This window comes from Ochotona princeps, chromosome 15 (genome assembly GCF_030435755.1).
Source record: "Ochotona princeps isolate mOchPri1 chromosome 15, mOchPri1.hap1, whole genome shotgun sequence".
NCBI lineage: Eukaryota > Metazoa > Chordata > Mammalia > Lagomorpha > Ochotonidae > Ochotona > Ochotona princeps.
This window is the reverse complement of record NC_080846.1, coordinates 17,608,929-17,623,687: the sequence shown is the minus strand read 5'-3', so window position 1 is coordinate 17,623,687 and position 14,759 is coordinate 17,608,929. Positions and strand designations below refer to the sequence as shown.

The following is a 14,759-nucleotide window of genomic DNA, read 5'->3' as shown; positions in this document are numbered from 1 at the left end:
ACGAAGGCTCATCCACAGGGAGGGGAGGAATCGGGCGCCTGGATGGGATTCAGAGAACGAAGGCACACCTTGTGGCGTCCCTGTGTTGGAGGGGGCAAGGGCAGGCGATGAGAGGCAATGAGATCACAGAGGGGCTGACTGGCTGCAGGGCAAGGGAGCCCATTTTTGCTTCCCAAGACCATGGTGAGAGCTCCTCGGAGCTGACTCTGGGAGATCCTGCGCATTTGCAGGGATGGCTAGAAGCAGAGAGATAGAATGCCAGTGTGCGTGACCTAGGCGGAAAGCGGAGTGCCCCAGGCACGAGCAGCAGGAAGAGGAAGAGTGGGGAGGCACAGCACGCTAGGGAGGGAGGAGTGATGCAGCCTGGAAACCCAGAGGAAGACCCAAGACAAGAAGAAGCCAAGGCTTGGGGCAGATCCTTCCGGGCAGCACGATTCTCCAGCTCCAACGGAGCTGCCCAGACCCAGTCCAGGGACAGGGTTCTACCAGATTGTGTCTCAAGAAACAAGAAATGGGTGATTGGGGCTTCTTCTCAGCTCTCTAGTAAAGGCGTGGAGAGATCCTTAATGCTCACTGATTTTTTTCCCTTAAAAAAAAAATCCCATAGACTTTGCAAAAAAAAAAAAAAAAGCCAGCAGGCAGCAGCAGCATCGTGTTTCCCTACTGCCCCCTTCCCCCCGAGCACCCTGGCTCCTCTCCTTCCAGCCTCTTCCTCTGAGCACAACAGCTGGGTGCCTGCCTGCTGCTTTACACCAGGGCTGGGAGGGCTCCAGCAGGTGCCCCTGACCCACAAAAGGCCTAGGACAACAAAGAAAGGGGAGGGGGAAGAGAAAGGCCAGGTGAGTTCATCCTTCTCGGTCCTTGTGTGTTTGGCTTTGGTGACACTCAGTTCCTTGGGAGAGGGGGAACCCGGAGTTGAGAATGCCAGAAGGGGGCGTCGTCACACAGATTTAGGTTTCCTGTGCCTGGCCCTATAGATGTTGACGTTCGCGTTCTCGTCCCGCTGGGCCAGCTCCAGGTGGAAATACTGGGGCAGGAGGTGCTGAAAGAAGTTCTCGGTCCCATGCTCCTGCCTCATCTTGGCGGCCAGGTAGATGGTGCCCTGGGGCCCACACAGGTGCTGCAGGGTCCCCAGCAGCAGTGGGAAGGTGGGCTCCAGGTATACGATATCGGCCCCCAGCACCAGATCATAGTCTCCAGGGAAGACGTGCTGATCCACCCCCCAGGACAAGGCACGGACCTGGGCCCGCACTCCGGGCAGCACGTTAGCCTGGACGTTACCCTGGATCTGTTCTAGAGCCAGGGGCAGGTCAGTGATGGTCACATCCCCCCCTGAGAGAGAAAGAGGAAGGGGGAAAAAGGCAAGTCAGAGGGACCAGCCCATAGACCTGAGCCTGGAGGACAACATTGTGACAGCCCCAAAGTCCAGCCTGGGGCTCAGGTGGCCCTCCCTTCTGTCACACCCACTGCCCCACTCCTTACTCCACATTCTACAACAGTGGCATTCCTTCCAGGCTAATCTTCAACTTCTGTGCCCCCACAAACAACAAGGAGATGTCAGCAGAAGCAACCGGAGCGTCGCCTAGCTGGAGCCAGGCTGTGCATCCCCATGCCCCCCTGACACACACACACACACACACACACACACACACACACACAGCTGCCTTTGGGGGTCTGGAAAGCCTCCCAGAAGACGTGACCTCAGCTGAGCTCCAAAGCACAAGAAGGGCTGGGTCAGGTGGCACTTTCCCAGCCCAGAACATCAAGGCCAAAGGCGTAGTCAAGGAAGGCTGGATTTTAGCCACACGCAGGGGGTGGGGGGATGAGGAGCAGGGCACCAAGGCGCAGGACCAGAGGAACATGACCACAACATGCTCAGGAGGTCTGGCCGGAGCCTGAGGACCACAGGCTTGAAAGGGAGAAGCAAAGCAGGGAAACAGAAGATCAGAGGAGCATTCCAGAAAGTTCCAGCCATGCCATCCACGAACCTACAGAGCACCTGGAACATTCTGCAGACAGAAGTGAGCAGGAGAAACCTGAACCTTCCTTGAGGTGCAATCCTGAGGTTCTGCAAAAGTCACCATGCGGTCAAGGTCATAAGTGAGGTAGTAAGATGCCTTCATTCTGATTTCTCTCATGCCCTAAGCCCCAGGTATCGAGAGCTCAGCAATGAACCAAGCAGAGAATTCTCCCCAGCCTGGTGGCAAGGGAGGCACAACGTGGCAAACAAAATAAGTAAAATGAAACACGCCTTGTGTCCAACAGTCATGAGCAGCCAGCAGGGAAAGGGAAACAGGAGCCCGTGGGAGTCAGGGCAGGGAATGTCATTTTAAATTGGGGTGGGGGTCCAGCACAGTCACCTAGTGGCTAAAGTTCTCGCCTTGAAAGCACCGGGATCCCATAGGGGTGCAGGTTCTAATCCCGGCAGCCCTGCTTCCCATCCAGTTCCCTGCTGGTGGCCTGGAAAGCAGTCAAGGGCCGCCCAAAGCCTTGGAACCCTGCACCTGTGTGGGAGACCTGGAAGAGCTCCTGGCTCCTGGCTTGGGATCAGCTCAGCTCCAGCTGTTGTGGTCACTTGGAGAGTGAATCATCAGACAGAAGGTCTTCCTCTCTGTCTCTCCTCCTCTCTCTCTATATATATCTGACTTTGCAATAAAAATAAATAAATCTTTTTTAAAAATTGGGGTGGTAGGGTGGGGTGGAAGGAAGGCCTCATAGACCACGTTAGGTTTGGGCAAACACCCAAAGGTGGTTGTCTCAGGCTAAAGTCTACCCAGGATAGACCAGCAAGTGCAAAGAGGCAGCAGTGATGGTCCAAACCAGGGCAGCAGCAGTGAGGTCCGGAATATAGTTTGGAGCCAGACGTGGGAGAGTCGCAGTCATTAGCATAAAGTGAATCTGTACGTCCATGGGGTGATGGGGCTGCTCGGGAGTGAGTGGGTATAGACTGTGAGGATGAAAAGGAAGTAACAGCAGAGAATAGAAATGGAGAGCTGGTGAGATAGGCAGAAATCCCAAGTGCAGTGCCCCTCCACTTCCCATCCAGCTCCCTGCTTTTGGCCTGAGAGGACAGCAGAGGGTGGCCCGAAGTCTTCAGACCCTATACCCGTGTGGGAGACCTGGAAGAAGCTCGTGGCTCCTGGCTTCAGATTGGGTCATCTCAGCTCCAGCCATTGCAGCCATTTGGAGAGTGAATCAATAGATGGAAAATCATTCTCCCTATCTCCTCTCTGTAAATCTACCTTTCCAATAAAAATAAATAAATATTTGAAAAAATAAATTTTAAAAATTTCTATTCTGTACATACACTTAATGTGGAATGGCCCAGAGAGAAGGAAAAAACGGATAAGGCCAGTGATATGGCGGGATGGACAGCAGGAACAGTGGGGAGGGAGATGGGGAGGGGGGGGAAGGAGATGGGGAGAGATGGGAGGGGGAGGGGAGGGCTGGAACCTTGTGGTGAGCACAAGGTTTGTCCTAAGCTAGCATGGTGAGTGCACAGGTGGTGTGACAGAAGAGCACGGTGCAAGCGGACACAGATGGCAAACTTTAACGTTTAAAGAAGATGTGCTTACATACTTGAAAAGCAGAGTTACAGAGAGAAGGGTGAGGGAAATCGTCTATCCCCAGGTTCCCCCTCCCGCTCCAATGGCCACAATGACCCAGCCAAAGCCATGAGCCTAGACTCCCATCCAGGTCTCCCATGTGGGTGCAGGGCCACGGGTTTTGGACTATCTTGCACTTTGCCAAGCTCATTAGGAGAGAGTTGGATCGGAAACGGAATAGCCAGGACTCAAACCTATGCTTACATGGGATGTGGCCATCACAGGTGACAGCTTAACCTGCTACACTAGAACCCCAGGCATGGTGTATTTTCACTGGGACCTGTCAACCTGGCTGTGCGTGTCGGGGGCACTCTCAAGCCAACTTGAGGGTGGGAGGCTAAGGAGTCCTGCTTTGGAGGAACGGTATTCACTGAGCAGTGGAAGGTGTACATGTGCTAATCAGGTGGTAAAAAGGCTACAGATGAAGGGTACAGCCTGTGTGGACCCCTCATCCCAAGGAGGGTACAGCAAAAGCAGTTTGAGGAGCTGACCTGGGGCAGGCAGGTGGGGAAGGCAAAGAGAGAGACTGGGGAGGAAAGCAGGTCTCGGAGCTCAATTGGGGATAGGTTGTGAGCACATTTAGCAAAAATATCACTCTGCTGCATGGGCAGGGGAGGGGCGGGCAGGCAGGCAGGGCAGGGGCGGGCGGGCAGGGGCAGGCTGGCCTCACAGTACACAGCAAGGGCCAGGGGTGCTAGGGCCTGTGGCTGAAGAAGCTTTCAGCAGAGTCAACAGGACTTGAAAAATGTCACGACGCACACGGAGCCACATCAAAAGTGACATGTGGCTGCCCGCAAGGGGTTGGGGGAACAGTAATTTGACTCACCAAGATGGGAAAGCCTGAGGAGGAAGTAGGTTTGGGGGTACAGAAAGATGATGAAATCTACTTTGGACACCCCAAAAGTCCCCATGGGTAAGCTGCAACAGGCTCTTGGGAAAATCTTACACAGGAGAGAGCAGTGACTCCAACTGGAAATGCTGGGAGGGGGAGTACAGAACTTGGGGAGTCTACAGGGTGCACAGGCACAGTTGGGGTACAAAAAAAAAGTTGGAGGGACAGCAAATGAGATGTCACTCAGTTCTCTGACTCAGCAGCTGAATGGGGGGCAGTCGTGCAGGACCTGCCCACCTGACTTCATCCACCCACCGCTGGGGAGAAAGCTGGTGACTACTGAGCTGCTCACGCCAACCAAGGAGAGCACGGGCCCGAGGGTGCTTCCCCGGACGGGCAACACCAGGGTGTGCTCCCCACAGTCTCAGCATCTCCTGGGCAAGAGGGCGTGTGTCTGCCTCTCTGCTGAGGCTCACTGCTGAGGCCCCTACACCCGGCAGGGATACCAGCAGGATTTGCGGCACAGCAGCATAGAGCAGAAGCGGTTAGCACAGGAACGCACATCCCTACCTCCGGGCAGACTGCCCTGCTGGGATCCAGAACAGTGCGGACCTGCAGTCCCAGGGTGTGATCTTGGAAAAAAAGGCAGAGCAGGCTTTCCAGACAGAGAGATGAGAAGTGGAGGACAGGTTTAATTGCAGGGTTGGGGTCTTGATCAGGCGGAAGCAAGGATACGTTCCTTATTGCATGCTTCCTATCTTTATCCCCGCTTCCCAGAAAACACCCTCCTAACCCTCAGAAACACAACAGCCCCATGCTCCTAGCAAGAAGGAAGAAAGCCTAACAGAACTAAACCACCGGACCAGCGTACCACCACTTTCGCAGCCAAGAGTTCCTGGGCGCTCATTCTCCACGAACCCACCCCCTCCAAGAAGCCAGCCTGGTTTTGAGCTCTTTTTGTCGCCCCCCCTCCGCCACAGCCCCCTATTGCAACCCCTAGGAGTAGACCCCCAGCCATCTGGCACACCTAAGCAGGTATCTAGTCAGGGTTGGCCCCAGGGACTGGGCTGGGCCCGGGGCAATCCCCGCCTCCCCAACACGCCGACGACGCCGACGTGGCAACTTGGGCAGCCGCCGCCGGTCCCCACCCCGCGGGCGGCCCACGCACCCTGCAGCGCTGCCAAGATGCCCACGAGGCCCGTCCCTGCGCCCAGCTCGATCACCTTCTTGCCTCGGAAATCAACATTTTGTTTCTCGAAATAGTTGCACAGGCTCAGAGCCTACAAGAAAAAACAGAGACACCCAGGGGACAGGGCTGTCGTGGGGAGAGCGACAGCTGGCATGGCGGGGGAGGGGGACCCCCGTTGGCTCCTCACCGCGTCCCACACGCGCGCAGCCACCCCGAGGCTGGACCCGAAGTTCTGCGTGATGCTCAACGCGTGCCCGCAGAAGCAGAAGCGGCTTCTCTCCTGGTAGGAGTCGGCGAAGAGGCCGAGCTCCCGAGGGAACACCGACTCCGGCTCCGACTCGGGGTCCGGACCGGGGACGGCCATCGGGCGAGCAGCGCGAGCGGACGCCGACTCGGCGGCCCCGAGGTTCCCGGGCCCCGCCTCCGCGGGTCTGTGCCCGCCACCCCCTCCTCCGGCGGGACTTCCTGGAGGTGGGCTGGGAGCCTCGCACAGCTCCGACGGGCCCCACGCGAGTCACACCCCGCCACCTGGCCCGAATGCAGGAGAGCGATGGGGATGGAAGAAACGAAGCGAAGCGAAATCAAACGAAGGGTGACCGGGAGACAGACGAGACTCCAGACGCCTCTCACCTGGGCAGTGCACCTGAGCATCCCTGCAAGCGGGGATGGTAGGGCAACCAGCCCAGGGCTTAGCAAGCTACGGGAAAGGGCAAAAGGGCAGGGCGCCCAGCCCGGACCCCATCAGCCGTGTTAGAGGCTAGGGGTACGGAGGCGCCCTCCAGCCAAAGCCCCTGAAGACCGTCCTCCCCTCCCAACACTGCGCAAGGTGCTCGTATGTCTTTAAGTGGCGGAGTCTTCTCGTAGCGTGCACGACGCGTCATCACCTTGCGCCCCGGGCCTCTGTCTCCACGTGGATTCGCAGGAGGAACCCGGGGTTGGGCGTCATGGCCGCGGCCGAGAGTGGGAAGGCGGCGGGAGCCGAGGCGTCGCAGCCCCAGAAGCGCTACTATCGGCAGCGAGCGCACTCCAACCCCATGGCGGACCACACGCTACGCTAGTGAGCGAGCGGGAGGGGGCCGGTGTCGGTCCGGGGCGGGTCCGGCGGCTTTGACAGCGGGCGGAGCCCGAGGGCCGGACGGGGCGTAGAGCCCTGGCCGGTGTGCGTGCGGCGACGCCACGCCTGGGCAAGAAACTGGCTGAAACTAGAGTCCTAATTCACTTCACACCTCTTTTCTAAGGGTTTTGTTTGCTGCATTGGATAACAAGTGAGACAGCTGCGCCTTGCTGCCTGCACACAGCTTACTCCATCCCTGCCCCCCTGGCCCCTGCCCACACACAAAATAATACCCCCTGGTGCTGTAGGAGGCCAGCCTGTGCCCCCCAGGAAAGGGCGCTGTCGGGACCACATCGTCCCGCAGAAGTGGGGTGCCTCAGCAGTCACGGGCTTCATGATGCAGTTCTGACTCACCCATGGGAGCTGAGGGCACTGTGCCCGGAGGCCTTGGCACCCGCTGAAACAGAACATGGGAGAAGCCCTACACACACACACACACACGCAGCCTTCCCACCTCCTCCTTGTGGTCCTTCCCACAGCCCTGTGAAGCCAGAGGAGATGGACTGGTCCGAGTTGTACCCGCAGTTCTTCGCCCCCCTCACTCAAAATCAGAACCACGACGACCCCAAGGACCAGAAGAACCAGAGACCGCAGGCCCAGGTGGAGTTTGCGGACATAGGCTGTGGCTACGGTGGTCTGTTAGGTAACGCATGCCCCGGGCCCAGCTGAGATCCAGCTTCTGCCACCTCAGCAGGTTTGGGGAAGGTGGGTGGGTGGCCTTTCCCCTTCGGACCAGACACTGGTGACATCAGCATAGGGCTCCCCACCTCCCCTCCACTCTGGGCCTATGGCCTTTGCCCTGCAGGTGGGGGTGGGGAGCTGCCTCAGATGCCTGGAAGAACTCCAGGCTGCCCTGGCCGGCTGCAGTCACTGTGTGATGCTTTTCACGTGTCAGGTGCCGGGTCACTGAGCGGACCAACACAGTGTCAAAGATTGGCCGCCGTGGCCAGTGATCCCGAACTGTCTTAGGGATTCCACACACAGTAGGGCTCATTCCTGTGCTGCCATGGTTGGGACCCTCTGCCGTTTGTGTGGCTCTGATCCTGAACTGTCCTAGGGAATCCACACACAGAACTCAGTCCTCCACTGCTGGGTTGGGACCCTCAGTGTTTGTCCACATTGTCCCAGCATTGCATACTAAGGCGCTCTTGTATATTTATTAGCCCTTCCCATAGACATACCGGCCCGGCAGAGAGGAAGAGCATGGGGTGTGGTGGCAGAAATTCTCAAGTTCCTGCTCTGCCCTTTGTCTCAGCACCATGACCTTGGGCTTTCCCGGCCCTTGGTTTTCTCATCTTCCTAATTTATCACAGAGTGTCATGAGGATTAACTGAGATGGTGCGTGAAAACGCTGAAGCAGCTGCGAACATCCTGCACACGGACCCCCAACCCTCTGATTCTAGTCTCAGTCACAGCTGGCCCATCTGCCCCAGCCCGTAGTGCTGTCTCAGTCCCCGCTTGCCATTGCCGACTTCCCTGGCACACCCACCAGGGCTTCCTTCTGCAAGCTGACAAGCACACACACACACCTGCCCAGCGTGCACTTCCTGCCATGCTGAGCCCTTTGCTGTTTCCGTGTGCAGTGGAACTGTCCCCGCTGTTCCCAGACACTCTGATTCTGGGTCTGGAGATCCGGGTCAAGGTCTCTGATTACGTCCAGGACCGGATCCGGGCCCTGCGTGCGGCCCCCGGAGGTGGTTTCCAGAACATCGCCTGTCTGCGCAGCAACGCCATGAAGCACCTTCCTAACTTCTTCCACAAGGGCCAGGTGTGGAGGGGCCCCTGCCCTGTTGTTGGAGGGCGGTGAGGCAGGGTGAGGGCAGGCAGTGCCCGAGGCCCAGGTCTCACAGCACCATGGATGCGTGTCTCATCTCACAGCTGACCAAGATGTTCTTCCTCTTCCCTGACCCACATTTCAAACGCACCAAGCACAAGTGGCGAATCATCAGCCCCACGCTGCTGGCGGAGTATGCCTACGTGCTGAGAGTCGGAGTGCGTCTGGGGAGGCCGGGAAGTCATGGGTGGGAGGATGTGGACAGGAGCCAGCACTGCCACACACCCCCCTCTTGTCCCTGGGCTGCCTGCAGCCAGCCATCCATCTAAGACGACTTTGCCCTTACACAGGGACTGGTATATACCATAACCGATGTGCAGGAGCTGCACCAGTGGATGTGCACCCACTTTGAAGGACACCCCTTGTTCGAGCGTGTGCCCCTGGAGGAGCTGGTAAGTTGGAGCTACGGGAGAAGGCTCTTCCTGGAGTGGTTTGGCATCCAGCTTGGACCCAGGAAGCTGAGGACGGTTCTTACTCCCTGGTCCCTTCCTTCCTGCAGAGTGAAGACCCCATCGTGGGACATCTAGGCACCTCCACCGAAGAGGGCAAGAAAGTTCTACGCAATGGAGGAAAGAACTTCCCAGCCATCTTCCGGAGAGTACAGGACCCCACGCTCCTGGCTGAGGACCCCAATCCCAGCCTTCCTGGTCACTGACTGTTTATCCTGCGCTGAGTGGCATCTTCCAGGCACTGGGAGGACACTCAGGCCCCCCGGGCCTTCCCAGCTGGGTCTACAAGAAACAGCAACCTCCTACCAAGAAGTTAGAGGCAGCCCCGGACAGAACCCTGCTTTTTACAGCCATCCCAGCTCCTCTCACCTCCTAGTCTCTTCACAGCCAGCAGAAAGCGAAAGAAACTGAACGGGAAAGTTGGAGGACCTTGGACTAGGAGGGCCCATGGGGTGGGGGTGCGTGAGGCATGGGGTCTTGCTGTCCCTTAGCACTCCCTTCCCCTGTGGGATGTGTCATTCCATTTTCCAAACTGCCTGCTAGGCACAAACCACTTGCCCGCTCGTGTTTGCTTCGCAGTCCTGGGGACGACATGCGGGTGTTCACATGTCCCAGCTGCTGTCCCGCAGGAGCGATGGGAGTGCATATCATGTGCCTTGTCCCGGCCCTGGCCAAGACACCGCCTGAGGGATCCGTCCCAGTGGGAGGGGGGAGTGGGGATGGAGTCCCTCCCTTTGTACTGGCCATGGATTCCACAGATTCCAAAACTTCAAAGCTGACAGAGCCTCGTGGGGGGAGGGAGGGAGGATGAGGAAACCGTGAAACTGAGCCAAACTGTGGAGGCCTCCAAGGCTGAAGGTGGGATGGGACTGCTGGCCAGAATGTGTCCCCCTCCCCCATAGAGGACCTCCTCCACTGAGCACTAGACCCTCACTCCACCCAGCAGCCCCAGGGAATTGTTGGACTTTCCTAACATGCAAAAACTGTGCCTTTATTTTTCCTACTCCTCAAGCCCCAAGTTCTCAGGGCTGGAAAGAGGAGCCCGTTGACCCTAGAGACGCCCCCTCCCCAAGAAATAAACACGAAGGTGTCTGTAAGCCATATTAACCCGTTAGGTCACCTGCTGTGTCATTCGCCTGTACGAAGCACAGCGGCAGGGGGCGCCAGCACCACTCCCATACAGAGAAGCCCAAAGACCCAAGTGGGGTACAGGGACAACTGAGCCTCCTCTCTGCTTCCCTTCCCAAAGAAGCTACAGGGAGAGTCTGGAGGGGCTGGGCTGCCACTCCACATCCACACCCCCTGCCCAGGGTGAATGCCACAAAGCCAGCTTGTGGAGTTCAGGCACCTGCCATGCCTTTAAATAGGAAAGAGCCTTCAAGCCTGGTATTATGGCCCCAGCCTGGCTGCTAAAGCTAAGATGGGACTCCCATCCCATGAGGAACTAGACCCCACATGAGTCAGTCAGTCCCAGCTCCGCCTCCTGTTCCCCTAGCACCAACTGCTCAGGAGAAGGGATTGGCTGAGAAGATCAGAGAGGGGGCGTCAACAGGGCCCTGCCCAAGGGTTAAATAGGGGTTCAGGCAAACAGGACGCTCCTGAGACCTCTCTCTCTTGGGCTTTCTGAGTCAGCATGACCTGGACCCTCAAGCTCACCTCCAGGCTGCTACATGGAGTCTGCTGGGCTCCTGAGCTGAACGCCCCCCTCAACTCCCGAGGCCGGGGCTCAGCACCAAAGACCTTGACGGAGCTCCCAGGCCCCTCCATGTTCAGCTTTCTGGCCGAACTTTTCTGCAAGGGGGGGCTGTCACGGCTGCACGAGCTGCAGGTAGGTTAGGAGGGGCTGAGCACCAATGTTTGCTGATACCAGACAGGACCAGCTAACACAGGACATTAGGAAGGGAGAACAGATATGGAAAAGGCAAGCCAGAACTGGAGGCAGCACACACCTGGCTGTGCGGGGTCCACCAAGGAAGCCAGGTGTGCCAAAAGCACCTTCTTTGGAGACCTTGGAGGAACACGGGCAGTCACTAGGGAGGCACCGCCCAGGTGGGGAGCCTTTAGGAGTCTCCCCTTCATTTACACCCTAACGGACACACAGAGACTGAATGTCTGCATTCAGTAGGTGCGAAGTTCTCAATTTGCCCAACAGGCTCAAACTTCCCAGGGATAGAGAAAGGAGGAATTTGCAGCATCGGGGCCAACGTAACCAGCTGGGGGTCCGCAGGAAGAACTGGAGCTCCTCACCACCATCCGGCCAAGGGGTCTCCAAGTGTCCATGCGCACGTTCCCCTCCAGGTGCAGGGCGCCGCGCGCTTTGGGTCAGTGTGGTTGGGCAGCTTCGGGACGGTGCGCACTGTGTATGTGGCCCACCCTGCGCTCGTGGAACAGCTGCTGCGGCAGGAGGGACCTCGGCCCGAGCGCTGCAGTTTCTCACCGTGGGCCGAGCACCGGCGCCTCCACCAGCGGGCTTGCGGACTGCTGACAGCGTGAGTCCCCCAGAGTTCCCAACACCCAGGCGTCGCGCAGCCGCCTACACCGACAACCTCCCGCTCAGTGGTTTCTCCCACCCCTTAGGGCACTTAAGGTTCCCACCCCAGCCTGTTTTCTACCAAATCCCTCTCCCCCACCAAGTTAAGCCGGGCCCTCGGCCCGCTGTCCGGTCCTTTGAGGCCAGAGTCCCGGAACGTGGGGAAAGCGCGGCGTGGGCTTCGGTGCTAGAGCTTGCACGGAAGACTGAGATTCTAAGATTGAAGTCACCTGCATACTCGGGCCCCTCAGAGGTCGGAAACGAGTAAAGGGAGAAGGAAGACAGACACAGGCAGGGGCAGGTTTGCGTACCCGAAGGGCACAGACAGAACACTTGTGCCACCCTTGCCAAACGCGCTCCTTCTCCCCAGCCGCCTGCCCCGTCGAGCCTCGGGCACAGCGCCCGCCGTCCTGACGCGCCCTCTCTCCACACCCTCACAGAGAAGGCGAAGAGTGGCAGAGGCTCCGCAGCCTGCTGGCCCCGCTCCTCCTCCGGCCCCAGGCGGCCGCGGGCTACAACCGGACCCTGGACAACGTTGTCCGTGACCTGGTGCGGTTACTGCGGCGCCAGCGCGGAGGCGGCACCGGACCGCCCGCCCTGGTTCGGGACGTGGCGGGAGAGTTTTACAAGTTTGGGCTTGAAAGTGAGTCTGGGGTAGTTGTCCGGGGCGCGCGGCTGGGTCTCCTGATGCCCTGACAGCGTCCCCTTCCCGGCCAGGTATAGCCGCGGTGCTGCTGGGTTCGCGCCTGGGCTGCCTGGAGGCCCAAGTGCCGCCGGACACCGAAGTCTTCATCCGTGCTGTGGGATCCGTGTTTGTGTCCACGCTTCTGACCATGGCGATGCCCAAATGGCTGCACCACCTGGTGCCCGGGCCCTGGGGCCGCCTCTGCCGAGACTGGGATCAGATGTTTGCCTTCGGTAAGGTCAAGAACCGAGATGAAAGTAGGGGCTGGGGGTGAAGCGAGTACAGACAGTTGTCCAGCGGAAACACCGTATCAGCGCGCCTTGGCCTCCACGCAGCCCAGCAACACGTGGAGCGGCGAGAGGCTGAAGCTGCCACGGGAAACCAGGAAAAGCCTGAGGATGCGCACCTGACCTACTTCCTGCTCCGGGAAAAGATGCCTGCCCAGTCCATCCTGGGGAACGTGACAGAGCTGCTCCTGGCCGGTGTGGATACGGTGAGGGCTTCCCTCAATGCCGCGAACTCCACTGCCAGAGCTTAGCCTCTGCAATGGGCGGCGGAGAGGGGGGTGCCTTCCTGCAGCAGCCCACCCACTATGGCCACCAATGCAGCTTGGCTTAGCACCTTTGCCCGCATGCTGCCAGGTACCCTAATCTGTATCCTCATACCTAATACCTGGATGCCCCCGCCGGTGCCCCCAGGTGTCCAACACACTCTCCTGGGCCCTGTATGAGCTCTCTCGGCATCCTGAAGTCCAGATGGCACTGCACTCTGAGATCACAGCTGCCCTGGGCCCTGGAGCCTATCCCCACCTGCCAGCCAATGCTCTGTCCCAACTGCCCCTGCTGAAGGCTGTGGTCAAGGAAGTTCTGAGGTGAGGTGGGCGGTAGGGAGGAGAGGAAGAGCTTGAGACAGTGCTGAGAAAAGAGCCAGTGGATAGATGGGGAGAGAGAGAAGGGAATAATTGTCGTCTCGTCGTCTTCTCCTCCTCCTTCCTCCTCCTCCTTCTTTTTTTCTCTCTTTCCCTCTCTTTTCCTGGCCAAAAATGGGTTTGAAGGTTGGAGCTGCTGAGACCAAGGCGACAGCTGCAGCCTCACCATTCTGTCTCCATCTTTTGCTTTGCAACTCAGACTGTACCCAGTGGTACCTGGAAATGCCCGTGTTCCAGACAAAGATGTCCGTGTGGGTGACTACATCATTCCCAAAAATGTGAGTGCCCCCTAGCAGCCCCTATGACTGAGACATACCTCATTAGCACCTGGGGCCCCTTCCCATCTTCACACCACCTTCCTCGTAAGCCCCTTCAAGCCCTCCCATTCACCCAAATGAGTCTCTCCAGGGTATGGGGGGGGCAACAGAGAAATCATTCCAAAAGAAGCCCCAGAAGACCTCCCCGTCATGTCTACAGGACCTCCCCTGGATGCTGTCCCCAAGATACTTTTTGCCTTGCCCTCCCCCCAATCCCTGGGCCCAAACTGACAAGTCTGTGTTCTTTCCCCCACCAGACATTGGTCACTCTGTGTCACTATGCCACTTCACGGGACCCTGCCCAGTTCCCGGAGCCAAATGCTTTCCGTCCAGCTCGCTGGCTGGGGGAGGGGCCAGCCCCCCACCCATTTGCTTCTCTTCCCTTTGGCTTTGGCAAGCGCAGCTGCATGGGAAGACGCCTAGCTGAGTTTCAGCTGCAAATGGCTTTGGCCCAGGTGAGTGATCCAGGCCTTGTTCCTTCTGGGACCTGAGGAAGCTCTAGCCGGCTAAGGCTGTAGTCTCCTGTCCCCTGATAAGCCTAGGAAAACACACAAGACCTGGTGCACGGAATCCTAGGAAACATGGTCATGCCATCCACAACCTGAAATGTAAGCAACAACATTAGAGACAATCATTGGTTCACCAAGGAACCCCTTCTGGCCACAGGTTCTTACCCAACAGTGGCCATTCTAAGCTTAATCCTACCCTTTTACCAATCAATCCTGCCATCACGGACCCCTGCCACAGTAACAGCTGCCTTGCTACCTTTCCAGATCTTGACACATTTTGAGATACGGCCTGAGCCAGGAGCTGCTCCAATCAGACCCATGACCCGGACTGTGCTGGTACCTGAGAGGAGCATCAACCTACAGTTTGTGGACAGATAGAGCTGTGGAAGGAAGCTGTCCTCAGCATTCGTTCTCTCCCCCGGGGGTGTGTGAGGCCCTAAACTGAGATGTGCATCTGCCCCTGAGGCCTGTCTATCTGATTAGATAGAATGACCCAGCAAAAGGCTTGAGGCAGCCAGGGCTGAGTGAAGTAGGCACATGACCTGACTTAGTAGGTCTGGAGAAAAACCATGGTTCCTTCCTCTGCCTCCTTGGCCTTTTTCCTGGTCATAAAGGGATCCTTCAAGGGCCAGCTCAGACTTGACTAAAAAGTGCTAGGGGCAGAATCCAGCCCCTGTGCTATGCTTGCACCATGCTCGTGGCTGATGGCTAAGCATTTACTATGGTCCAAGCTAAGTAACTGTGCGTCTGGCCTGCACCTGCTTGGT

The 14,759-nt window shown here is 58.0% G+C and overlaps 3 protein-coding genes across 4 annotated transcripts; 2 read left to right on the top strand and 1 right to left on the bottom strand.

The window, feature by feature from the left end:
• Positions 1 to 262: 262 nt before the first annotated feature.
• EEF1AKMT3 (EEF1A lysine methyltransferase 3) lies at positions 263 to 6,136 on the bottom strand. The gene is made up of 3 exons (XM_004583222.2): positions 5,814 to 6,136; positions 5,606 to 5,717; positions 263 to 1,332 (listed from the first exon to the last, which is right to left on the bottom strand). The coding sequence occupies exons 1-3, from the start codon at positions 5,988 to 5,990 to the stop codon at positions 941 to 943; spliced, it is 681 nt and encodes a 226-aa protein (XP_004583279.1). The 5' UTR covers positions 5,991 to 6,136; the 3' UTR covers positions 263 to 940.
• A 376-nt stretch (positions 6,137 to 6,512) lies between these two features.
• Positions 6,513 to 10,126, top strand: METTL1 (methyltransferase 1, tRNA methylguanosine). 2 transcript variants are annotated; one of them, XM_004582978.4, is made up of 6 exons: positions 6,516 to 6,683; positions 7,220 to 7,383; positions 8,324 to 8,508; positions 8,619 to 8,732; positions 8,865 to 8,966; positions 9,074 to 10,126. In XM_004582978.4, exons 1-6 carry the CDS (start codon positions 6,571 to 6,573, stop codon positions 9,227 to 9,229), a joined length of 834 nt encoding a protein of 277 aa, XP_004583035.2. In that variant the 5' UTR covers positions 6,516 to 6,570; the 3' UTR covers positions 9,230 to 10,126. The 2 variants fall into 2 exon arrangements, with proteins under 2 accessions (XP_058529543.1, XP_004583035.2); XM_058673560.1 differs by lacking the exon at positions 8,619 to 8,732 and having other exon boundaries at positions 6,513 to 6,683.
• A 530-nt stretch (positions 10,127 to 10,656) lies between these two features.
• LOC101530921 (25-hydroxyvitamin D-1 alpha hydroxylase, mitochondrial) lies at positions 10,657 to 14,397 on the top strand. Its single transcript, XM_004582977.4, has 9 exons — positions 10,657 to 10,851; positions 11,322 to 11,512; positions 11,994 to 12,196; positions 12,271 to 12,471; positions 12,574 to 12,731; positions 12,937 to 13,109; positions 13,366 to 13,444; positions 13,741 to 13,938; positions 14,257 to 14,397. Exons 1-9 carry the CDS (start codon positions 10,657 to 10,659, stop codon positions 14,368 to 14,370), a joined length of 1,512 nt encoding a protein of 503 aa, XP_004583034.2. The 3' UTR covers positions 14,371 to 14,397.
• Positions 14,398 to 14,759: the final 362 nt, after the last annotated feature.

What these genes read in the sequence shown, in the direction of transcription:
- EEF1AKMT3 (XM_004583222.2), bottom strand. Translation starts at nt 5,990, where the DNA reads ATGGCCGTCCCCGGTCCGGACCCCGAGTCGGAGCCGGAGTCGGTGTTC. An exon ending in CTGCGCGCGTGTGGGACGCG is followed by an intron (nt 5,718 to 5,813) that starts GTGAGGAGCCAA and finishes TTTTTCTTGTAG; the next exon opens with GCTCTGAGCCTGTGCAACTA. An exon ending in CATCTTGGCAGCGCTGCAGG is followed by an intron (nt 1,333 to 5,605) that starts GTGCGTGGGCCG and finishes TTTCTCTCTCAG; the next exon opens with GGGGGGATGTGACCATCACT.
- METTL1 (XM_004582978.4), top strand. Translation starts at nt 6,571, where the DNA reads ATGGCCGCGGCCGAGAGTGGGAAGGCGGCGGGAGCCGAGGCGTCGCAG. An exon ending in CCTACGTGCTGAGAGTCGGA is followed by an intron (nt 8,733 to 8,864) that starts GTGCGTCTGGGG and finishes GCCCTTACACAG; the next exon opens with GGACTGGTATATACCATAAC. An exon ending in GTGTGCCCCTGGAGGAGCTG is followed by an intron (nt 8,967 to 9,073) that starts GTAAGTTGGAGC and finishes TCCTTCCTGCAG; the next exon opens with AGTGAAGACCCCATCGTGGG.
- LOC101530921 (XM_004582977.4), top strand. Translation starts at nt 10,657, where the DNA reads ATGACCTGGACCCTCAAGCTCACCTCCAGGCTGCTACATGGAGTCTGC. An exon ending in CACGGCTGCACGAGCTGCAG is followed by an intron (nt 10,852 to 11,321) that starts GTAGGTTAGGAG and finishes GTTCCCCTCCAG; the next exon opens with GTGCAGGGCGCCGCGCGCTT. An exon ending in TTACAAGTTTGGGCTTGAAA is followed by an intron (nt 12,197 to 12,270) that starts GTGAGTCTGGGG and finishes CTTCCCGGCCAG; the next exon opens with GTATAGCCGCGGTGCTGCTG.